General features: G+C 54.5%; 3 protein-coding genes across 4 annotated transcripts; 1 reads left to right on the top strand and 2 right to left on the bottom strand.

Annotated features, from left to right (window-relative positions):
• The first annotated feature begins 552 nt into the window (after window positions 1–552).
• S1PR4 (sphingosine-1-phosphate receptor 4) lies at window positions 553–23,993 on the top strand. The gene is made up of 3 exons (XM_084499116.1): window positions 553–567; window positions 20,012–20,148; window positions 20,957–23,993. The coding sequence occupies exon 3, from the start codon at window positions 21,136–21,138 to the stop codon at window positions 22,360–22,362; it is 1,227 nt and encodes a 408-aa protein (XP_084355242.1). The 5' UTR covers window positions 553–567; window positions 20,012–20,148; window positions 20,957–21,135; the 3' UTR covers window positions 22,363–23,993.
• On the bottom strand, window positions 7,161–10,482 carry LOC311424175 (granzyme G-like). Of its 2 annotated transcripts, none has more exons than XM_084499118.1 (5): window positions 10,070–10,482; window positions 9,814–9,961; window positions 8,807–8,948; window positions 8,418–8,591; window positions 7,161–7,854 (listed from the first exon to the last, which is right to left on the bottom strand). In XM_084499118.1, the coding sequence occupies exons 1-5, from the start codon at window positions 10,254–10,256 to the stop codon at window positions 7,717–7,719; spliced, it is 789 nt and encodes a 262-aa protein (XP_084355244.1). In that variant the 5' UTR covers window positions 10,257–10,482; the 3' UTR covers window positions 7,161–7,716. The 2 variants fall into 2 exon arrangements, with proteins under 2 accessions (XP_084355244.1, XP_084355243.1); XM_084499117.1 differs by having other exon boundaries at window positions 8,418–8,651; window positions 10,070–10,481.
• On the bottom strand, window positions 12,957–15,522 carry LOC311424176 (mast cell protease 1A-like). Its single transcript, XM_084499119.1, has 5 exons — window positions 14,849–15,522; window positions 14,614–14,758; window positions 14,287–14,422; window positions 13,747–13,998; window positions 12,957–13,431 (listed from the first exon to the last, which is right to left on the bottom strand). The coding sequence occupies exons 1-5, from the start codon at window positions 14,910–14,912 to the stop codon at window positions 13,297–13,299; spliced, it is 732 nt and encodes a 243-aa protein (XP_084355245.1). The 5' UTR covers window positions 14,913–15,522; the 3' UTR covers window positions 12,957–13,296.
• Window positions 23,994–24,054: the final 61 nt, after the last annotated feature.

Genomic DNA, 24,054 nt, shown 5'->3' on the forward strand with positions numbered 1-24,054 from the left:
CTGAGAAGGGTTTTAAAATACAAAGATGCCATGGTGGCAACTAGACATACAGGATTTTTGCAGTGCAATTGTGGAGTTGTCAGTGTTTGCTGGTACCTTTTATTGTAGTGTCAGCCCCTTTCAAGCACAGTTCTTAAAGGATATGTATTGCCTATAGGAGAAACTTCAGTGGGATCACACCTGCTTCCAGTTCTCATTGCTAGAAGCAAGGTCTGAAACATGAAACACTGCTTAGTTTTCTCCCTTTAGGAGTCCAGAGGTGGATGGCTGTAAAAGCTTTCACGAAGTGATTTCCTGGGATGGAATTGCTGGAAATTACTTCTCCTTCCCTGGCAATATTCTACAGAAATTTCAGATTAAATAATCTGGGAGTGGGTGGAAATATATAACTTCCTCTGTGTAAGGTTACCTGGGTTTTCAGGAAGCTGCAAGCAAGGATGTTCTACTCCCTTCCCTGTAACTTAATGCACGAGGGAAGCTGCAGATGCTGGGTAGCCTGGGGTGCTGTGCTTCATCTTGACTGAGGAAGGCCACACCAGTCTCTGGCTGTGATACTGCCAGGCATTTGTGAGTGGTTTCATTTTCTGTTTCCTAATTAAGGGTGAGTGTGCAATGCTTTTCTTGGTAGCTCTGTGTTCTTACCACCTGGGCAGCATGATGAAATAGTAGCTGAAAGTGTTTTTTCTTTCCTCATGGGGTCATACATAGAACCGTTCTTTGCAAAGGGTCTATATAACGTGCTCTGTGCATAGTAACAACTGACCCCTTCCTTGAAGGGGCTGAGGGACTTGGAACAAATGCCCAACATCCCCAGCTGAGGGTGAGAGGCCTCGTGCTGTGGCCTCAGCAGCCTCCGGCCGTGCCACACGTGCGGGCGCACCGCGCTTGCCGTGGCTCTGGAGCGCTGGAGCCTGCTCAGCACTGCTGCCATGGGGAGGTCCCTGCTGGGCCTGGCACAGCCAAGGGAAAGAGGCAGCTGGAGCAGCCACCAGCAGTGCAATCCCCGCGGCTTGCTCACAGTTGCTGCCTTTCCCAAGGGCCTCTCAAATGCAGCCGGGGTCAACTCCTCCTGCACAGCTGTGAGCCCCTTGCCTCCTCTGTACCCCTGTTTGCTGAGCGGCTGCCGCAGCCGTGTCCCGGGTCTGGGAGCACCCGGCCTGCACGGCGGGGCCCTGGGGAGCCCAGTAGGGCAAGGATGCAGCCCTGTCCAGCAGCTGTTCGCAGGGCACCGGGGAAAAGTGAGCCGTTGGGATGGGGCCAGCAGCCAGGCGGGCGTTCTGGAAAGCTCCGGCAGCCCTGGGAGCAGAGTTCTGCTTCCAGCCGCTCCAGGCCTGGCCGTTAGATGTCACTGCCCACACCACAGCGGCTCCCTGGGATGCTGAACACAGGTGGGCTTCAGGCATTAAATCGGTTTCTGTCTTTTTCATACCCAAAACACGCAGAATAAGAGGGCAGAGAAAGAGAAAGCAGGGTTTCCCTTGTTCTTGGACAGCCATCATCCCCGCAAGAGAAAGCTCATTCCTCTATTACATCTGCTTCCCTGGGAAAGCTAGGAAAGCATCTGTCCAGTGTGAGAAGAATAAGATGTTGTCTGAGCTTTATAAAGCAGCAATGAAGCCTCCTGCCTGTGCTTCAGCTTCCTCTGCCCTGCACAGCCTGCCCCGGTCCAGCACCCCCGGCCTTTAGTGCCTGCTCTTGTCTTCTGAAGGCTGCTGGGTCCTGCCTCCAGTCTCACTGCTTGCTTCTCTCAGGCCTTGCAGCCACTGTGGTGAGTTCCAGAGAGCTCAAGGAAAGTACAGGATGACCAAGGGTCGCTCCGTAACAGAAACCAGGCTGTTGTGGAGCAAGGGCATTTGAATAAATACCGCAGTAACTGGTTTTGGACGGTAGTGCTTTGGAATACAGGTGGAGAAAGGTTTGTCTGTTTAATTAAAAGAGTTATAGTGACTGTGTCCCTACAACCAAAGCAGTAAGAACTGATGGGAAAAAAAAGATGGAAAAGAAAGTTTGTAAAAATCACCTTGGACAGAAGCTTCTTCCTTCCCTTTGGTTTATAAACGTGGCTGAAAATGAATTGTAAGTGTAGTTTCCTCTGCATGATACCTCAGTAGCTTCCCAGCAAAAAATAACACCATAAGCAATTTCTAAAATGAACTCTTGCCTGTGGACTCGGACATACCAGTCATGTCTAGCTTGGTTTTGCTATTTTATCTTCTGTGGCACAGTCTGACAAGGAATTTTAGCCCCTTTGAGCAACTTTTCTGACCTCTGTACTACCCTGGGTTGAGAACTCAAGGCTTCAGAGCACTGTTCGCGGCTCCCAGAGCTGACCTGCTGACAAGGCTGGTGTTTGGGCTGCGTGAAAGCTGCTGGGTGCTCCGGGTGGCAGAGGGAGGTTGTGGCTCAGCAGGGGCTGTGGCTGCAGCCTGGGGCTGTTCCGTGTGCCCAGCTGGGTGCTATCAGCTGCGGCTGCTCACCACTCCTGCACTGCTCTGACAATTGCTCCTGCCTTCATCTCAGGTGTGGACATGTAGCTCCTGGCCATGAAAGAAAGGCATTTGCATGATGCATTTGAAATACTGGTCTCTCCTCCCTCCCAGGGGCTCAGCCTTTCAGTCTCAAATGCTGCGAATGGCTGATTGCCTCTGCTCTTCAAGGAGCCTCACTGAAGCTGTCGGGTGAGGACATCGTTGACGTTTCTGTTTAGGAACATCCCAGCTCAGCTTTTGCTTTGCATCACTTGATTCAGATCAGGTTAAATGCTGTAAAGAAATCCAGGGGAAATGGATGCCTTTCCCATCTGGGCCCAGAACCCTGGCATCAGTGCTGCTTTATAAAGCTCAAATGACATTTTATTCTGCTCACACTGGACAGATGCTTCCCTTAATTCCAAGCTGCAGTCTTCTGCTTTGTTGAAAAGGATTTTTAGATGTAAGGCTGGGTCAGTTCGGGAGTTTTTGAGAACCTTGGAGAGCAGCTGCGAACCTGAAGAGGGCAGCGTGTGCGTGGAGAACCCCCAGCGCCTGTTCCCTGCCTGGAGCCAGCACCCGCAGCCAGGGGTGCGGTACCTTGGGGGCTGGGGGCTCCTCAGTCACAAAACGGCGGGGGAGCCCTGACAAGTTTTTGAATTACAAGCTTTGGAAAGTACCGGGAATGGTAACTTCTTTGTATTCAGGGTTTCTGCAGGTGCTGTACGGGGCCTAACCAGTTACCTTTATGCACAGGTGAGCATAAGGAAAAATGAGCGCTCTCCAGAGGTGTATCTTGAAAAATAAAACATATCGGGTTGTGTGTTAACACGAGAACTTCAAGCTTGCTGCTACATTTTAAAAACTCGGGCATTGTATTTCTGCAGTCAGGAAACTTTTGTTGTAGACTGTTAATTAAAGTATGTACAGGGTTAAGATGGTTTAAGAATAAGGGGTGGTTGGTAAAATTAAGCTTGATCAAAACTTTTTTGAAGTTGGAGTTCGCAAAGACAGATGCTCTCACTGGTAGTTTTCTAAACTTTGACCTCTAGTCTTTGATTTTAGAATGTCATTTGTCTGTTCTAATCTGAAGAAGTATGCTGGGTTCCTGTGCTTTAACCAGGCCTGGTTTTTTGTCCCTTCTCTCTGTGCAGTTAGAAGAATGGTAATTTTGCCATGTTTGAAATCTGCGTGATACAAAACTACTGCAGTACTTCTAGCAACAGAGAGGCAGGTTTGGCCCCTTCAACCCCCTCCCCCTCCCAGTTTCCCTTAATTTCTTCAGCTCTCTGATTGCTTTTTCTGTTACTAGACCAGCCACACCACTTGACTGAAAACCCCGCTCCGTGCCCCAGCCAGGCTTGCATTGCATTTATCTCATTAACTCAAGTTCCTTCTGTGCCTGGAGGGCCGGGGCTCTCCTGTCCCAGCTGAAATCCCTCAAGAGCACAGCAAGAGTTCAGGCCAGAGCAAAGCCGCGCCACTGAGGAGTGTAAGTGAAGTGTTTGCTCTGCGGATGTGTGTAGGCTCAGATTTTCTCCTGTTGTGGCCTGTGGTGTCATTGCAGCACAATGCTCAACGGGTTCCTGTGCCTCCCAGCTCTGAGTCTGAAGTGGCTGCATGCTGTCTGCAGCAAAGTGAGGAGAGGAACCAGCCCTCCTAACAGCACAGGAAATCGGTCTGAATAGAAGATTACTACAGAGCTCTCCTCTCCCCCCCGCCCTGCTTGGACATACTTTGAACTTTGACCACTGTCTCACTTTGAATCCCAGTCAAAACCAGTACGTCTGGAAAGCCACGTGGTGGGGGAGAGGCAAGTGAATGGAGCTGGTGTTTTCATACTCGGAACTCAGAGCCGTAGGTCTTGGACTGCCCTTTGTCTGTGTAAAACGTGCCATACCCGTCACTTCTATCACGTCTTTCCTCACCGCCCAGCAATGGCAGTGACCTCAGCTCCGAGGAGAGGCAGGCGCTGGTGGGGGGCCCTCAGCTCCCCCTCAGCCCCCCTCAGATCTCGGTGCACCACGCGTGCATCGCTGCATCTGGGCGAGGGCCTCCTCAAAAAGCTGCCTCACAGATTTTTATTTATTTATTTTTTTCCTGCAATTCTGTAGAGAATTGAAGAGTTTTGCTGACAATTTTTACTGTTAGGAAGAGCCTGCACTTCTGCAATCTCAAGTCTTCTCTTAAAAAGTATTTGCGATTTTATTTCTGCTTTTTGAGCTTTGTGAGAGGCTGGGGGGCTCTGCGCCCGCTGGCACCGGGGAGCTGCCACCTCGCCCACCCCTCTCCTTGCCGGGGCAGCGAGCGGCCAGGCTGGAAGGTGCCTGCGACTGCGGGTCAGGGTTGCCCGCTTAGTCCCTGCCACCGGCTGCTGGGGACCTTCATGTTCCTTGGGGGTGTCCAGGGCACGGGACACAGCTCCTGGCTTTGTGACTTGGACAGGATTGCTGTTTCGGTCACAAGAGGCACATTATGGCTGGGGATGTACCAAAATGTTTTTTCCAGATCAGCTGTTGTGAAGTAAACTTGAAAATGTAGTGGGACCTGGAAGTCCGGGCTTTTCCTTGTCTCTTCTATTTTATTTTTGTCAGTGAAATCCCAAGCACCGGACAGAAAGTTTTTTCTTTTCATCCTCTTGCTAAGTCACTTGCCAGATGTCCAGATCAATATCCTTCAGATGTAATATTTTTAAGCTCAGTTTCAGAAGGGGGGGGGTCTTTAAGTTTTGTCCAAAACTATGAAGTATTGGAAAAAACATTGGAGACATTGGGATTTGGCCAACTTCTTTTCAGTGGTCTGTGGGGACAGGACATGGGGCAATGGCCAAAAAATGGAGCCCAGGCAGTTCCGCACCAGCATGTGAAAGAAATTCTTCCTGGTGAGGGTGACGGAGCTCTGGGACAGGCTGCCCAGGGAGGCTGTGGGGTCTCCTTCTCTGGAGATATTCAAGGCCCGTCTGGACGCCCACCTGGGCAGCCTGCTCTACGGAACTGCTTTGGCAGGGGGGTTGGACCCGGTGAGCTCTTGAGGTCCCTTTCAACCCCTACAGTTCTGTGATTCTGTGAAACTGTTTGCTGAGCACCAAGCTTTGGTGGTTCTTCTCTTTGCTGCCAACTTCACTAAAAGGATCCAAATGTCTAGAAGTGCCTTGAGGGACACCTGCATGTGGCAGGGAACTTTCCAGGACTTCTCTGGTGGGCACCTGCCTGGGCCCAGCCACAGCAACCAGAGCTGCCACCAGCAACCCAAGCCTCTCTCATCTTTTGTCATGTTTCTTCAGCATCTTCAGAGGGAGGACTGGTTCTGCTGCACACACTCACAGCACTGAGCATGGCAGGATTACCATCACCAGGGCCCTTGGCCAATACTGTAATATGCAGCAGAGAAACCCCCGTGATTTTATGGGTTGCTGATGATCTAATACCTGTACCTTTCACTCTTGTTTCCAGTACAACAAATCTCTTGAATCTCTGGGTGTGATTTCTTTCCTGAAACACTGAAATGGGGCCTGCTTCTGTGGAGTTTGTGCCTCAGTACAGTGGTTGGATGTTATCACAAAGTATAGGGGCTTGTAGGAAGAGAAGGGTGACAATATGGTTAAAGCACGGGGACAGGAGCAGGGCTCCCAGTTCCGTTTCCTTTATAGCTACAGATTGACTTTATCCTTTTATAGACAGGCAGAGATCTGAGATAAAACTACGTATTGCAGCAGTGTCTTACAGTCTATTCTCAAGGCCCAGCTGCGCTCAGTGCTGTGCAATGCTGCATTGTCCTCTTGCTGACAGTGAGGGTTGATGCTCTCGCTGCCCACAGTGTCTGGACCACAGCCTTCACTCCTAAATGAATCTGTGCAGCTGGCTGGTGCCCATGCTCGGTGTTATTACCTCTTGGGATGGGCTGGTGGTACCCACGTGGAACAGCAAGAGGTTTAGATCTCTTCTGCACCCCTGTGGTACCCAGAAAACGTGGAATTTTGATTTTGGTGGGCAGTCAGCCCTCTGAGCATGCCAGGTGTGTGGGGTTCTTCTTCTCTCAAACCACCACCCTTCTCCCTGCTTCGTCTGTCCTGCTCCGTGCCCTGGGAGGGTGGGAAATGAGGTGGGAAACAAGGCAGCACCCCCGCAGGGTTCTCTGCTTCCGGGTAGGCTGGGCAGGCGTCGTGGTTTCCAGGAAGCCTCTGTGCCTCCTCTTCTCTGAAACCCTGCATCCTGGATTTTGGGTAGCTGGCTCTGGTGCTCGTGCTGTCCTCCACCTAAGAAGTGGCCACTGGCGAGGCTTATCACAGGGCTGCCCTGGCATGGGGAAGGCTCATCCACCCCCAGGGCACCAGCAGGGACATGGTGTGAGCAGTCCTGCAGCCCAGGCACTCCTGGTGCTCTGTGCCCTCTCCCCTTCCCTGCCTGCTCACGTGGCATCACATGAGGGAGATGATCTCCTGCTGGAAGATCACTCATTGACTTCTTCAGTTTTGACCAAGCCCTCTGCACTGCTGAGAGGGGGCAAAGAGGCTGTCCCTGCCCTGAATGCCACGCTTGACACCTCTTCAGTGGGTTTAGGTGGGACAGAAAATGGAGGCTACTGGTTAGGTAGAAACTTCCAGCTTGGGATTCAGCACTTTGGGCCATTACTTTCTTCTGAGCTGTTCAGGACTGGAGCCAGACTGATACAAATTCAAATCATAGAAGGCTCTCAAATGCACATGCAGTTTATTGTTTTTATGTATTTTTACAACAGTGGAGCTACAGCAAGAGGGGAGAAATGAAGCAGCGAGTTTCAGAGGTAGGGGACGGCATCAGTAGTGAAGCAGGAGCTGAAAGTGTTGTTCCCCCTGGAGCTGGGACAACCCTGTAACCCCAGGGCATGGGCAAGGGTGATCCAGGCATCACAAATGCCAGGGGCGGGGAGGAGGTTGCTCTTTGGATCCCCCAGGAACATGTCCCAGTAGCTGTGGTCACCTCACTCGGGCCTGCCCTGCTGCTCTCGCTGGAGCCACAAGTGGTTAGCCAAAGGGCAGCCCGGAGCAGGGAAGGTGCGCGGTGCACGTGGGTGCTCCCTAGCTCGCATGGTGAACAGGCTCAGTCAAGGTGCAAATTCTGCACAAAGCCCCCTGCTTTGCTGGAGAGAACTCCTTGCCACATCCATGAGGACTGGTGGAAGAAGCTTCCCAGGGAGAAAAGAAGCAGCAGCAGGTGAGTGTGAGCCCTGGTGCATGAGCTTTCCAGGGCAGCAGCTGGGTTGTGTGGAGTCATGCCGACTTCATGATGCTGTCAACCCAGGGAAGGTAGGGAGCAATGTGTGTGTAGAAGCCAATCCGGTTCTTGTACTGATAGGAGAAGATACCATAGGCTTTGTTGTTGCAGACAAGTGGTCCCCCAGTATCACCCTATAAAATAAGAGAGATCAGTGTTGACTGGGGGGAAGGTGGGTGCATTTGCAAAGAACAGGGAGGCTGCAGATATGAGGACAGAGCTTTCCAGGAGAATTTGGGACTTTCTGTGGGTGTGGACAGCTCTGGGTCCAAACAGGACCTGTAAGTTCTGTCTGGGACCAGCACAGTGACAAATAGTATAGCCTGAAGCATCACTTCATCTCCACCCTTCTCTTGGCTGCACAGCACTACAAAATGCATTCAGCCCAGCTCTGAAATTTAGGGCAAACCCCTCTTCAGCCAAGCTGTTGTCCTGTTGCGCAGAATCCTGGGTGTTGTGCACAAGTGTGGTGCCCCTGTGATGGTTAGATCCCTGGAAATCAAGACCCACGGCACCTCTTTAGCTCCTGTGCCAGGACAGCAAGAGTGGGATGCTGGTGAAGCTGACTGGGGGGGCTGACAATGACAAGCAATTTTAGACAGCACCTCTTCAGTGGAGGTTTTAGCCCAAACCATGTTGTGCCTAGGACCTGTCTGAGTCCTGCCCTGCAGCCATCCACTCCCCATGTCCAACTGACCTCTTCAGGCACTCCAGCAGATCCACTGTTGGCACAGATCAAGTTGTTGGCAAGTCCAGGGTACACGGTTAGGCAGTCCCTTTGTTTGTGGATGGTGACGTTGGCTTCGTGGAATGTCGCAGTGGGTGCCTTGTGGCCCCAGCCAGCTATGCTGCACACTGTCCCTCCAGAGGCCTTTATTTTTTGGAAGGAAATGGTCCTAACGTAGCTGTTGCTGGTAGCATTGCCTTTCAGCTGGGCAAGGAGACAGAAAATATAGAAATAAGTATTTTGTCTGTAAATGGGTTGTGCTGAAGGATGTCCCCTCCCACTCCATTGTCACAGCTCAGCCCTGGACGTAGTGAGTTCGGGCAGACAGGACCACACAGGCGCTGCGGGTGGGCAGTTACCTTCAGCAGGAGGATGTCATTTCCCTTCATGGGATTGGTGAAGTCTGGATGGCAGTGATAACTCTGGACTTCAAACATTTGCCAGCTTTCCTCTCTTCTCTGAATGTTGTGGGCTCCAAGGATGACAGTCAGAGGTTTGTGGCTAGTGAGAATGAGCACAGTGTATGTCATTGACTTTGTCTTGGTGATACCAAGGCATAGCCTGGGGGCATGGATTGGGCTTTGAAGACTGGTGAGAGCAAGGAGTCCTGCAGGTGAGCCCACCCAGCCAGGGGGCAGAGTGAATCACTGGCTGACAGAGTGGGGCTCTGCATGCCATGGGTTACTTTGCCTCTGGATCTCAAGATCAACTAATTTTGTCTAATGCTCACAAGGACCATTGGCAGCAGGGGCTGCCTTTGGAAAGTGGGGAAAGATCTGGGGTAGGGGACAGCCCTCAGCCAGGCCAGATTCTTCTGATGCTCCTTTCTGCCCTTCAGGCCTGGAGCTGCCAGTATCGATACCCAGAGCATGTGTGTGAGTAGCTGGGCCCCTTCTGCCTGCCACTGCCCCAGCTCCTTGAGCTGGAGGGACGGAAGAGAGCTGGGAAAGCAGCTCACCGATGAGACCATTGAATTGTACAGCAGCCTGGCAGGTCAGTGGTGGCAGAAAGGGCAGAGCCTGGCACCAGCCACCCCGTTAAGCCAGCAGGTCAGTGGCAGCAAGGGGAGAAGCTGGCCCAATTTCTGACTGTTCACATCTAGGAATGGACCACAGAGGGGGGAAAAAAGAAAGATAAGCATCCGAATGTGTGCTGGGGAGGCTGCAGGGTTGGGCGGCTTGAGTAGGAACCGCAGGCAGAGCCAAGTTGCTGGGTGCCAGCCCATCCTGTCCCTGCAGTGTGGCCTCACTCCAGGCTAGAAAAGGCTTTGTTGCTGAAGGAAGTGACTGGAGTTATCAGACCTCCGTCTAGGATCATGGCAGCTCAGCAACCTCAGTGTGCCAGGTGCTGTGCAGAGAAATCTTACCTGAAACACTGAGCTGCTGTCATCACCCAGCTGGGGGCCACCAGGAAGCCCCCGCAGAAGTGGCCGTTCTTCCCTTCCAGATAAGCCATGTAGGGTCTGGCGGGGGCCTTGGCTCTGCCTGCTCCTGCCATCCGGTTCCAGGCGTGACCTGCAATGTGTGGGGCTGAGGACGAGGGGCCAGGAGGGGCTGCCGTACGCACTGGCCGAGACTCTGCCTTCCCCAGCCCTCGCCCCACACTGTGCCCGCTCTACTCACTGGCTTTGGCCGGAGGACATGCCACCAACAGGAGGGCGAGCAGGAGCTTCTGCAGGTGCTCCATCGCAGCGTGCTCGGCTTCGGTGGATGCCTTGGAGGTGAGGCTGCAACTGGGGTCTCTTCCTGCTCCCAGGAAGTTTTTATACCCTGAGACTAGGCTCCAGGAAACCGCAGAGGTCAGACTCATCTGATTAATCTCTCTGCAAACTGCACACCTCAGCAATCTGAGGGGGGAATTCAGTCAGCCTTGGGCATCAACCCACCTTCAGCTTGGGACTGATTCGAGGCGTCTGACACCTGTCTGGACCCAGAGCCAGTATTAACCCATTGCCTCCAAGCTGGAGGGAGTGCACCCACCCTGTCACTTTGCCTGCCAGCATACCATTACATTGCAGCTTGTATTTGTTGTTGTGCTCTTGCGTAGTCTTTTGATTTTATCATAAGCTTTGCAAAAAAAAAAAAAAAAAGATTTGTTTTACATGATGCACCAATTCCAAGGAGGCAGTTGAGAACCCTCCTGCTGCTTTTCAGCAGGTGTAGTCCTGGTTCAAGGAACAGTCTTCACAAAACTGGTGTGCGTGTGTCCATACTGCTGCCCTGGCTATGGCTGTCTGGGGCAAGGAGCTGTTTCAGCAGCTTCACAAGCCTGGCCCACAACAGCATGACTGCTGCTAGTACCACAAGGTCTCTGCTCTGCACCAGCTGCTGATCTGGAGCTCTGTTTTGTATGGCAAAAGACCCCCTTTTAAGTGTTTCTTTCCAGAAAATGTTTTTTCCAGTTTAGGTGGTCAAACACTGCAGCTGGCTTCCTAGCAAGCCTGATGCCCCATGGCTGTCCAGGGTTCAAGAGGCATTTGAATAATATGCTTTAACTGCTGGTTAGTTCTGAAGTGGTCAAACAGTTGGACTGGATGATCTTTGAAGGTCTCTTCCAACTACGTTACTGTACCTTAACCTAGGTGTGATTGTTTCCCGTTGAACTGGGGGGTCACTGCTCCTTTGCTGGCTGGTAGGAGAGAAGACCGGAGGATGCTGCCTGGAGCCAGGGCTGCCTTTGCCTCTGGTCTGTTGAGGGTGGGTGAGGGGGAGGGACGTGGGTTTGGGATGCTGCCTCTTCACTGCCCACTGGCTCTCGGGGAGGTATTGTGTCCAAGTCCACCCCAGCCAGGGCTGCACCCGCTGCTCCTGGCACCGTGGGGAGGACAGACTGGGGGCTGGTCTCTGGGGCACCCCCACCGCTCGCCCACACCACACTGGCGTGCCTGTTCCCTTGCCCCACCAGAAGTCCCTTCTTTGGGCTGTGACGAAATGGGACTGATGCATCCTCGCTGGCTGCCAGTAAATTCGCCTTCCCTCCTACCCCCAGTGCTGCAGGGCAAAACCCTTTTTTAATCTGAAAGCTGCCATTCTCGTGCAAAGACTGCAGCAGCTGGAGCTTCAAGGAAAACCCTGACGTGACAAAGATTTGTACTCCGAAGATAAGCAGTTGCAGCCTTTTCACTTGCAGATCTACTGGTTGATAGCAGCTGTTAGCAGAAGCCCAAACCGTGGACCATTCTGAGTTTCCCCAGAATGGTGTGGGTGCTGAAGACAAAAGTGGCATCATCTCTTTTTGCCCCAGGCAGGGGCAGAGGGAGCATGAGAGCACGCAGCTGCGGCTGGACCACAGGCGTATTGAGGCTATCTCCTCCCTCTGACATAAGTGGCTAAGTGGAAAGCTGGGAAAGGCTATGAGTACAAGGCAAGCATCCTGTTTCCTTGCATTGCACACAGTTTCTGTATGTTCAAAATTTCCCACTGGGTTTCCCCTCTGCAAACGAGCCTGATCTCCCCTGGAACTTGCATAGATGTCCGGCATCTTGCGCTAGGGATTGGTGCAGTGTATTTGTTTACTGGTGCACTGTCCTGCCTGGTGCCATCTCCTCCAGGAGAGTGCCTGGCCCTCTTCTATCTCTGTAGAGACACCATCAGAAATGGTGTCTGGAATTAAAGAGAAGCCTGAGGCTCAGGGAAACGTAGTGCAGAGTGGTCAGACTCCCATGCAGGGGCTGTCTGAGGATGGTGCATCTTCTGTGGGGAGCAGAAGCTGAGCTCCAAGTGTCGCCTGGCTGAGAGCTGTGAGACCTTTTGGTTTTGTGCTGCTGCTACAGCAGCCTATGCTGCGAGGGCTGAGCTTGTTTTGCTGAGAGGGGCAGGAATGTGCCCACAAGCTCCATGCTGATAGCTCCCAGCAAGAACTCACCCTGATTTTCCCCAGGGAAAGGGTCAGGCTATCCTGCAATAGCTGGCCTGGGAAGCAAGGAGACAGCAGCATGGAGTTGGGCGCCTTTGCAGACTCAGGTCCTTTACTAGCACTTTGAGAATGATCATTACAGGGTCTGCATGTCTCTACTCAGGGCATCATGCAGCTGCTCTAGAGGAGGAGGACTGAGGACTGGCCGCTGGAGGGCTCATGACATTGTTGAACTTGGTGAATGGGGTGTGTGCACATCGTTTCCCCTCGCCTCCCAGCTCTCTGCCATCACCGCCCCGCAATGGGCAGGGGAAGCAGATCCCCTATGCTAGCACTGTTTGAGCGAGCTAGCACAGGGCCCTGAGCTGTGCGTGGCCACTCTCCCTGGCAGAAGCCCGCTGGGAGCCCCTCACAGGAAAACCTGCCCACCTGCAGTGAACCCCCACCCGCCCCACTTGCAGCTTGGCCATATCGCTCCCTACAGCAGTCTCGCCGTGGCTCCAGGAGCAGCAGCTGCAGCTCTTTTTCTCCCAGCCTGGTAGCAACCTGGTGGTTGCAGAGCTTCTGCTGCCTCTGTCCCAGCAGGCTGACTGCTGACCTGGCCCAGCCCTCCCTCCTCCCCAGGACGAGGTGCGAGGAAGGAGGAGACAGATATGCTAAAAAAGGCAGCTCTGAGTTTACTGTGGGTGTTTCAAGTGCAGCGAGGTTTAAGCAGGGACAGGGATGTCTCTGAAAGAAATGGGATCCCCAGTGGTACTGCCCCTTTCTGGTGCCACCTGGGACAATCCTCCTTTCTGCCAGGGTGACTTAATGTGGCACCAAACTGGCTTCCTGGCACAGGCAGACAGTGGGACAGCAGCCTCAGAACAAAGAAACGGGCCCTTGCAGGCATACATCAGGGCACTTGGGTTCCCAAGGAAAGGAGAGGGAGCTGAGCCTTTGGTAGGGGCAGAAAGGAAACCAGGGTGTCCCCAGGGCTGCGCTGGTGTTGCTGTTACTTCTTCATGGTTTTTTTGATCCAGGGCAGGTAGTTGGAGATGCGGGTATAGACCCCAGGGGGGTTGTCATGCCCGAAGGAAACGATGCCTCGTGCCACCTTATTGCACACCAGGGGCCCACCAGAATCACCCTGAGGACAGACGAGACCAGTTGTCAAAGCCACTGTGGGATCGGGTCCTACCTCAGCCCTCCCGCCCAGCCTCTGCCATCAGGGCCAGCCTGCTCCTGCCCGCCCCGATGCAGGAGCTGCCCACAGTAGGCAAGCTGGGGCTCTGCCCCCGGGACCGCACATGGATCAGGATGCCAGGGGCATCCCGGGAGCCCGTCCACGCGGGCACAGGAACTGCGTTCTAGTCACCTCTCCTGGCGTCCTGCCGAGCCTGTGCCAGGAGCAGCCCCCACTGCAAGCAGCCCCCTGCCCTGTGGCTGAGCCCCTCAGCTGTACCTGGCTGGAGTCCCTCAGCTCGTGGAAGCTGCCGGCACACACCATGCCAGCATTGAGGTGTGGATAGACGTGGACGCACTTCCTGCGGCTGTAGATGGTGACTTTGGTTTCAAAGAGCTTGCTGGTTTCCTGGTCCTTGTCGATCAGGCCCCAACCAGCTATGCTGCACTTGGTGCCTGTGGGGAGGTAGCCGCTGGTCTTGGGCAGGGGGATGGTTTTGACGTAGCTGTTGAGTGTGGCCTTTGCTGTCAGCTGGGAGAGAGCAAAGCTTTTGGAGAAGGCTGTGAGCAGCTGGGGGACACTCCACCCGCAGAGACAGGGGAGGTGCAGAGGGGCGTACAGCACCACAAGTACTGGTGAGGTGCTGTGAAGATGGCATGTGACACAAGCCCTGCCCATGCTTCCCTCCTGGGTCCCTCCCAATCCAGCACCCATGGCAGAAGAAGGCGATGGCTTGCAGGAGAAGCCAACAGCATGATGGTGCTCTGCTCAGCCCCTGCTACGCCCACAGCCCACCTCCACCCTGCAGGCCTGCCTTGCCTTGAGCAGCATGATGTCGTTAGACACGGTTCTGGGGTCGTACTCAGGGTGCCGGTGGTATCTGAGAACTCCCCGGACCTGTTGCGTTGTTTCTGGTTCATAGATGTTGTGAGCCCCCAGGATGACTGTGGCATTCCTGACCACGGCAGCAGAAGAGAGAGGAGGAAAAGAGGCTGGGTCACACTTGCTTCCCTGCCCTTTCTCAGGCAGATGGAGAGAGCTGCTAGGTGCAGGAGAAAGAGGAACCGGCTCCAAGATGACTCTAGTGATGGACCTCTCTGGTTAGGGGAGAAAGAGGTGGGCAAAGTTCCTGTACAAGGTACTCACCCCATGCAGTGTGCAGCTGTCATCACCCAGTCAGGGGCCACCAGGAAGCCTCCGCAGGCGGACTTCCCTATCTTCAGGTATGCCATGTAAGGGTGGGAGTGGGGCTGAGCCTCATGGCCTCCCACAATCTGACCCCATAGAGCACCTGAAAGACATCCCACTGCAGAGTGAGCTGCTGAGGCCAGAGCCCAGACCAGCAGCCTCCTGCACAGACCCTCGCAGTACCCCAGCTTACTGGTATCAGCCCACGGGCAGGAGAACAGCAGCAGCAGGGCCAGGAGCAGCTGGGACCGGCACATCTCCCACCACTGGGTGCTGCTGCCAGGCTGTGTGGAAGTCTTAGCATCCCTGTGCCCAAGGGCTGGCTTTATACCCTGGGACCAGCTGTACCCAGCAGCCAGGAAACCATGTGTGATGGCCTGATTGTGCTAATCAGAGCAGTGCAGTAACCCTGACGGTCTATCTGCATCTCTGCTGCCCGGCCTGCTCACATGCCTGCGTGTTCAGAGGCTGTGATCAGTGAGCGATATGCAAGACAGAAAGGCCAGGGCAGAGTGCAGAATGGTGCCGAAGCCACAGTGGTGCCAGCCGGGAGAGGTGTCCAAGGGGATCTCCAGGGTGTGATTTAGCATTTCTTCCCCAGTTTGGTTGCAGGACAGATCACATCTGTCTGTTTCAAAGCATGGTGTCCTCCAGCTCTGTCAATCAGGCTGTCTCCTACTGCACCTCCTCTAGCTTCTGGCACGTGCTCCAGGAGGGGTCATGTCGCTTCACACTTTCTTGTCCAGTTCAATGACTGCAGGTGCTGCCTCTGCAGCTGGTCTGGCCACTAGCATACCTGTTCAGGAGGCTTCATCCACCCTGCTCTGGATTCACTGCTCCCCTCGTTCCCTGGCCTGAAATCACCTGCAAACCACGCTGCAATTGCTGTCTTCAGCTTGCCCCTAGCAAGGGGTGATTTGGCTAAATGCTCAGCTGAGCACCAGTCATGCTGCACTCACCCCTTCCTGGCTGTAGTCCTCAATAGAGATCGTCATCGGACTGCCACAGGTGACCCTTGTTCAAAGAGGTGACCAAATCACTGTATGAGAGTCATGGGCCTGATGCTCAGGACACCTATGTTCTTCCTACTTCTGGCTCGTTCATGGCCTCGGCTGGTGGCTGTGGGCACTTTCCTTCTGGCCTTCAGCTTTCCAAGTGTGTCCTATGATGGCAGCTGAGCCTGTGACTTGCATGAAGAACTGCCTGACTCACAGGCTGCAATCTCAGAGAGAACTGTGCCATACAGTCCTGCATTGTTTAAAGTTGTCCTTCCTGATTGCTCTTCCTAGCCCTTAACTACCTTCATTTTCCCCTCCTGTGAGGTTGTCCCACTTTGTTGCATTGTTTCATGCTCCCTGGAGCTTGCCTGGGCTATTGTGTGCGAGGCATAAATCTGTTAGGGTTAATTCTGTGTGAGGTGCCTGCTCTGCTGAGAAGAGATTGCACGTTGCATTCTGTAGTCATAACAGGACCCTTTACTGGAAGGGGCATGAGAGAAAATTAGATGCTAAAGAAAAGATCTTTATCGACACGGCAGATAAAGAGCAAGGAGCGCCAGTCACTGAAGGTGTCTTTTCCATGCTCACAGGCTTTCAAGAACTCTCAACCTTTGCTCCAACACAAAAGCATCTGAAGGTCAGGGGCAGCCAGACCAGAGGGACTGCCACCACCTTGGGTGTCAGACCAGCCCCGTTTCCTCTGTGTGGAGCCTGGGCTGCGCGTCTGCCAGCACCCTGCTGTGCCCCACTGTTTGCCCTGAGCCCTCCCCGGCCGTTCCCTCGCGCAGTGGCTGGGGCAGGGCTCAGGAGGTGGCAGCTGTGCGAGCTCACACTGGAAGGAGGGGTGCTGGGGGACGCATGGCTCTGAAGCTGCCACCCCACAGCAGATGAGAGCTGGAAATGCCCAGGGCCTTGCGTTGTGAACCATCCAAGGGGTCACAATCACAAACCCGGCACAGAGGAGAGAAAGGTGTGACACCTTGGGAGATGGGCTGAGCTGGTCCATGGGTGATGTGGGTCACTGGGGTGACTCCCAGGCAAGGTTTTTGAGTGGAGAAGCATTTTATGCAGCTGTTTGCTTTCTGCTTAAAGTTTTTTGCTTTGAGGAAATTCAAGCTTTTAAAGAAAAACCACTTAAAGAAAAAAAAATCAACCAAACTTTGCCTTTTAAGGTCATTAATGTGGTCAAGACAAGACGATAGCAAAACTTTCTCTTTCATGTTCTTGTTTTCCTTCAAATGCAGAGGCTCACTGCAGTGAACTCTATTCCTACAGAGACCCACCCACCGAATTTCAGTGAACAACAACTGTGGCTGAGACGATCCTGCCTAAGGGCTGGTCTCTTGGGCTCGGTGTTTCCCGTCTGGGGGGCCCTGCTGTGGCTCCCTCCCCAGCTCCTGGCAGTACCCCGCTGTACTAGGGATGGGATGTGCCACCGGGAGGATGACCTGCTGCAAGAGACCAGAGCAAGCATCTGCAACCAACCGTCAGGAGCAATCAGTCATATCTGAAGCGGCACAACTCCACCCTTCCTGGAGCAGAAAAACACCTGGGGGTGGTTGGACGCCCTGGCTGGTGCCCCACCAGGCCATGCAGTGGGGACAGGATGTGTGTGGGGAGGGAGGCTGGGGGACAGAGCTCCCCACAGAGCTTCACCCACTTAATCAGAATGTCTGTAAATACAAGTTTTAATCGGGGCTGTGCAGCAGCACTGCAGGAAAACCTCAACTGAAATCATTGATGTTTTATCTTGCATTCATAGCTTGCTGTCACTCCCCCAGGGCTGATCAGAACTCAAGTGCAGGAGTTGCAGCCTGTGATGCTTGCCCAGTGATGTAACCTGCTGTCCCCTACAGCACCTTCAGCTTTGCCCTAACGCTTCTCTGTTCAAAATGCATTTGCGTCTCTCTTTCCATGGTTCTTTTTTCCATCAGTTGCATGGAGTTTGGCTGGGCAAAAATTAGAAATGTGTAAGGCCCAGCTTTTAAAAATTACTTGGTAAATAAAACTACCTCTGTCATGCTGCCTACACAAGTAGCTTGCATTGGAGTCAGCAGGCTGTACCTGCCACTGGGTAGAGCTTGAAGGTCAAACATATAAATAAGTTTAGACAGGTATGAGAGAGATTTTGCGAATGATAAATCTGTTGACAACTGTTAATTGCAGTGGTCCGGATGCATCATCTGCTGACTGCCTGATGCTGCCAGAGGCTGGCCAGGGGAAGGGTTGCTTTCTTGCCTTCTTCTTGGCCTCTTTCCTGCATGTGATGCTGAGCTGAAGCAGCATGATGCAGCAGCTAAGCATGATGCTGAGCTGCCTGAACCTGGCCTGGTGCAGGGAACCCTTGCACAGCTGCTTCCACTGATGTTTCTCGGGGCATTGGGACAGGACAGTGAGCAGCATCAAAGGGAGGTGGGGTATGGCTGTGGCTGCTGCAGCCAGACCCCCCCCCCCCATCTCCAGAGCTGTCCTGGAGCCTGACACCCTCCTGGGAGCAGGGCAAGAGTGCCCAGGTGCCCTGCCATGCTGCAAGCTGCTCGTCTCTGGGTGCCCCTGTCTGCAATGGCACTCTTGCCTTCCTGCAGGCTGCAGAGGGCTTTGCAGCTTCTTTTATGGAGCTGCTTCATCTCAGCATCTGAGGACGCCTGCATGGCCACAGCTCTGGCAGAGGGTCCAGGAGGTGGCTGCTGGCCCCTGCACCTCCCCGGTCCTTCCAAGGCCAGCACTTGGCAGCTATCAGGCAGATTCAAGTAACTTGTGGTCTCGATCTGCAGGAAAGAGATGACAAATGTTGCAGGATAGCATGTCCCTCCTCTGCCCCTTCATTTCAAGGAAAGAACATCTGAACTGAAATGGCAGTGAAGGAGACGTATCAAGATGAAGCTCAGCTGGTGCTTGTGCAGATAGCAACGGGGAGCCACTGCAGAACAACAGGAACTTGTCCCCCAGTGGTGCCCTGCTGAGGGGGAGCCTCAGTGCCCTCAAGTAAAGCTGGGGACATCCCTGTGGGGGCTGGGAGCAGCAGCTCTGTGGCAGGCATGTGGGCTGGGTTTGTGCAAGGCCCTGCTGCGGACCAGCCGCATGGGGCAAGGGGACCCACGGGTGCTGGGGTGCAGCTCCAGCATCTTCCCAGAGACAGTTACCTATTGTGGACGTGCTGTAGAACCGTGGTGAGCTTCACAGGTACCTGGTCCCCTCTTCTACTAAAAGGCCGAAAAAGCCAGAGGCTAGGGCAGAGCAAGGAATGGGGTTTTATTTTACTGGAACAGCTCTTTACAAAGTAATCAGCCCTGCTTTTCGTGTAGCACCTGGCGTGCTCATGGAAGGGGCACAAGGACAAGCCTGTGATATTTGGCTGGTTGAGCGTGCCCAGCACCCCTTTGGAGGGTGCACTGAGCCTTCCCAGCTGCTCATCTGCCTCCTGCCATCAAAACCATTTGCCTCCCACCTGCACCATGCTCTCTGCAGATCTCCCTGGCAAAGAGCTCACTCCTGCCAGCCATCTCCTTTCTAAGGCTGCTAAATGCTGCCAGCTATTTGAGAAGCTGCTCTGGACCCTTGGGATCTTTTTAGGGACTTCCTGCCAACTGTCCTCTGCCTACAGGAGCAGATGTAAACACATCTGGAGGCCCAACCTGAAGCAAGAACGACGCGGAAGGATGTACAAGAGTCGCATTCGCCGTTTTGATTCCGGTGCTGTGCTGGGAGTGTCTGTCCAGCCCCTTTGGGAGTGAGCTCTGGGTGCTGAAGGGGTGCCCTTGAACTCCTCTCCTCTGGCCTGCACTGTGCTCACAGCCCAGCCTTCCTGCTGATTTTTGCCCCCTCAAGCTTGGGGTCTGCTGACTTTATCAGCATGAGCTTATTGTACTGGGTCTGGCTGGGCTGTTAACCTTCCCTGCAGCAGCCCATACAGTGCTGTGCTCTGACCTCTGCTGACAGAAAAGCCCAAACTGCCGGCAGAAAGGGCCACCATGGAGGACGGAGCCCTCAGCTCTCAATGAGAACAATTCTTGCTTGCACAAGTTCCTGCAGCAGGAGTCCCCTTTGCATTTTCCACTTGCCCATGTCATGATCCAGGCTAGGACCTCTCTGTTCCTCAAGCAGGGGCTGGCTCCCAGGATCCCTGCTCGCCATGCCAGTGGGAGAAAGCAGAAAGCAGAAAACTGGGGGCCTCTCCCTGACTTTGTGCCAGTCTAGAGTAAGAACAAAGGTGAAAGCAGACAGCAGGGCAAAGCTTCTGCCATGATCCTGAGCTGAAAGATGCTCTTTTCTCTATGTCTCTTTGCATCTGTTGGGTGGGTCCATCCTGCCAGAGAAATGTGGTTGATGTTGTAACTTCCCTTTTTTCACTTCGGTAGGTGGAAATCTCACTTATTTCATACAAGGAGCTCTCCCCACTACCTACTCTGTGCTGGGCCTTGGACGAGCAGCTGGGAAGCACTGCTGGCTGCTGAGCCTCCCTCCTGCAGCGAGAGCCTCGGGCCAGCCGTGACAGGTGAGTCATGAGGCAAACAACAGCTGGGCTGGGAATAACGTGTTGCAAGAACACATCTCCAGTCAGGTTTTGCAGACATAGGGAATGATCAGTGGTAGATGTTAATGCTGCAGTCAGGTCAGGACCCCGGGCTTCTGGTCCCAGCCATGGCACCATGCCCCTTCTGCAACGCGAGGCAAGAGGCAGCAGCTTTGTGCCTCAGTTTCCCTGCATGGACCTAGGCAGTGGGAAGACCCTGACCCATCTTTAGCAGATGCTTGGAGAGCAGAAGGTGGAGTGTGCAGCACCAGGGCACAAGTAAGGCTTTGACCAGCTGGTTTCCTTTGAGATGGGAGTAGCTGAGCCCCAGCTTCAAACACCCAGGTGACTGGACTTGCTGCTTCGATAGGACAGGACTTGGGTGGATGCATCCTGAGAGACTGGCAGGAGCTGGGCCCATGGAGGAGCCCAGAAGATTGAATGGGAACATGGAGCTTCCTCTTGGAGAAGGATGAGTCTGGGCACAGGTGGTGTGCAGGGCACTCGATGATGGGGCAGTTGCTCTCAGCCAGGCTCAGGAGTGAATTTCACGCCACAAAAGGCAAAGCTGTTAGTGCCTCAGCTGTCTGGGTGCTCCTGCTAGCGTTTGGCTTTGATCAAACCAATGGATCCCACCCTCTCATTTCTCCTTACTGAGAAATGTTGACAGCTGCCAGAGACCATGTCAATACTCTAGTTCACAACAGGAAACTTTATTAAACAACAGGAAGCCCATGCTCACGTGTGGCCTTACAAAACACCTCACCCTTCTCTCCCGTTGCTCTTTCAGTGCTGCAAGGCTGGCAGACAGGGGTCTAACTCTCATCTCCACGCTGGGCAGAGCTGCTGGCCTCAGGGGCAGACTCACACCTGCCTCCAGCCCTCAAACAGAAGGTCTGCCCTGCTCCCAACGCCACTTCGACCCTTGCTCCGTTGTGCATCCCTTGGCTGCTGACGTAGGCTTGGAAGATGGATGGCCCGGGGCTGAGCTGGCTGGTGAATCGCTCCTTCCCCCTTCCACTGGGCTCTGCTCAATATCCTGAGCTCAGATTGGACCTCCTTGACAGGAAAGGTTCCTGCTTGCAGCTGGCTGCCATGAGGAATGTGAACATCATCCTGCAGCACTATAACTTCACAGGAAAGCTGACCAACCGGCAGTCCCGGGACGAGGGCATGGGCCTCATCCGCACAACCTTTGTCATCATCAGCTGCATCATCATCCTGGAGAACCTGCTCGTGCTGCTGGCCATCCTGCGGTGCCTGCGAGCCCGGCGCTGGGTCTACTCCTGCATTGCCAGCATCACCGTGAGCGACCTGCTTGCAGGTGTTGCCTACCTTTCTAATCTCTGCCTCTCAGGCAAGAAGACCTTCCAACTTTCACCTCAGCTCTGGTTCCTCCGGGAAGGCATTCTCTTCATCGCGCTGGCTGCTTCCACCTTCAGCTTGCTTGTGACGGCCATTGAGCGCTACAGTGCCATGGTAAGGCCAATTGCTGAGAACGAAGCCAGCAAGACCCTGCGCTTGCGCGGGCTCATTATCTCCTGCTGGCTTCTGGCCTTCATCATTGGGCTGCTTCCGCTGCTGGGCTGGAACTGTCTGTGCGACTTCAATGCCTGCTCTGTCCTCCTGCCTCTTTACTCCAAGAACTACATCCTCTTCTCTGTGGTCATGTTCAGCATCATCCTCCTGGGGATCATCGGCCTCTACATCTCCATCTTCCAGCTGGTCCAGGCCAGTTCTAAGCAAACCACTTCTCGGCACAGCCGCAAACGATCCCTGCGCTTGCTCAAGACTGTGCTGATGATCCTGGGTGCCTTCATCATTTGCTGGAGCCCTCTCTTTGCCCTGATGCTCTTTGATGTGTTCTGTGAGACACAAACCTGCAGACTCCTCCACAGCCTGGACTGGACCTTGGCTCTGGCCATGCTCAACTCGGGCGTTAACCCCATCATTTACTCCCTCCGCAGCGTGGAGGTGCGCCGTGCTGTGGGAAGCCTGCTGTGCTGCTGCTGCCTCAGGGTTGGGCTTTGCAAGCCTGGGGACTGCCTGGTCATCACAGACATCAACTCTGGCTCATCCACGGAGAGCTCCCTGCGCTACCGGGAGAGCTTCCGCAGCTCTGTGGCCCTGAATGCCCGGCCCAGAGCACCTCTCTCCAGCAACTCCAGCATGATGAGCAACCTCCCCAGCCTCTGAGAGGCCATGGGGAGAGAAGGGATGGCCAGACAGCCCACCAGGACTTCACCCTGCTGGTTCTGGCCTGTCAGAACTGTCTGATGTTCAGCTTGGGCTCACCGGGTGCTGCCTCACCTCAGCTGTTAACTGTGGCCAAGCTTCCCAGCCCCTTTTGACCAGGACGTTGCTTCGTTGTGGGTGCAGCATGGGAACAGTCATTGCTGCCCCAATGGGATATGGGCATGGTCTGGGATCGATGCCATGCTGAGACAACTGCTGTGCCCAGCTTCCAGGTGGGCCCTGCTCTGTGTGTGCACGGACATAGGTGCTGTACCTGCCCCAATTTTGCCCCAAGACACGATGAGGGATGGGATGGCTACCCCCATCTAGACTGCCCCAACTCTTTAGGGTCAGGCTAGGCTGGCAGTGCTGCCCCAGCATGTCATGCAGGGCTGGAGGTGACACCTGAGTCTTCTGTAGCTTATAGCCTCTGGAGTCACTGCAGTGGGCACAGCTGCTGGAAAAGAATGTGGGCTCGATGTCTTCGCAGGGAGTCAGGAACTGGGTTTGCAAGTGAAAATGTGCGTGGCTGGGGTCACCTCAGAGGTCCCTGGCCAGGAGCCATGTGCCCACCTGCTGTGCAGCACAAACCTCTCACAGGACCGGCAAAGGGCAGCAGCAGCAGCCTCATCCCTCGCAGGAGTGCAGAGGTGGGCACTGTGGCCAGCCAAGAACTGTGACTGTTTCCAGACTGGCAGCAAGAAGAGCTCTGCTGTGCCTCTGGGCACGGGTCTGCACCTGCACTGACAGCCCTAGCACCACCATGTGCAACGGGAGGTACGACAGAATGATGACTCTGGTGTCTGGTGCCACCATGGCATCTGGCCAAACCCTTTGGGTAAGAGCAGAGCGACTGCAGTGCCATGTGGGTTGTGCTCCAGCAAAACCAAGTTCCTTGCACAGCGGCGGTGCCCATCACAGTAGGCACTGCCAGGAGGCTGAGCAGCAGCTTCCAGATGCCTTTGTGTCCTATTGTCTCCAGTGGGGTCTGGATTACACCTGAATGTAAGCAGCATGATTCGTTTCCTCTTCCTTTCTGGGACAAAAAGGCTGCATCCTTCCAGGAACCTTTTTGAAAAAGAACATTTTGCAACAGAACAGATTTGCAAGAATCACTTCAACGGCCTGGAACTGTGTCATCACCTTGAGGGCAGAGTGGGGTGGAGCCTACCCCAAGCCCTGTGAAGTTCAGCACAGCTGGGGAAAGGAATCCCAGCAGCTCGCAGCTCTCCCGCATCTGGAAAAGGGGAATAACCCACGCTCTGTCCTGGGGGTCATCAACATTAGAGAAGGAAGGGCCCCGGGAAGCCGGGCTCACAGCGGTCACCCCTCTCCCTCTGCCGCTGGGCTGGGGCAGCGCTCCCAGGGGCGGGCTGGGCCCGGCCGAGCAGCGCCGCCGGCACCGGGAGGGCGAGACCAGGCCCGGAAAAACGCCCGGCCCCGGAACGGCCCCGCGCCCGCCGGAGGCTCGCCCCGCTCCCCGCGGCTGCCCCCGCTCCTCCTCCCGGCCGGGGGAAAGCAGAGCGCCGCCCGCGGCTCACGGCCCGCCGGGGCTCGGCCCCTCCGTCCGCAATAAACCGTGCTGAAAGCCCCGCTCGCTCCGCCTTTATTTTCGTCCGCCAGGCGCCGCCCGGGCCCCCGGGCTGCAGGGGG

This window comes from Aythya ferina, assembly GCF_964211825.1.
Source record: "Aythya ferina genome assembly, chromosome: 26".
NCBI classification, from domain to species: domain Eukaryota; kingdom Metazoa; phylum Chordata; class Aves; order Anseriformes; family Anatidae; genus Aythya; species Aythya ferina.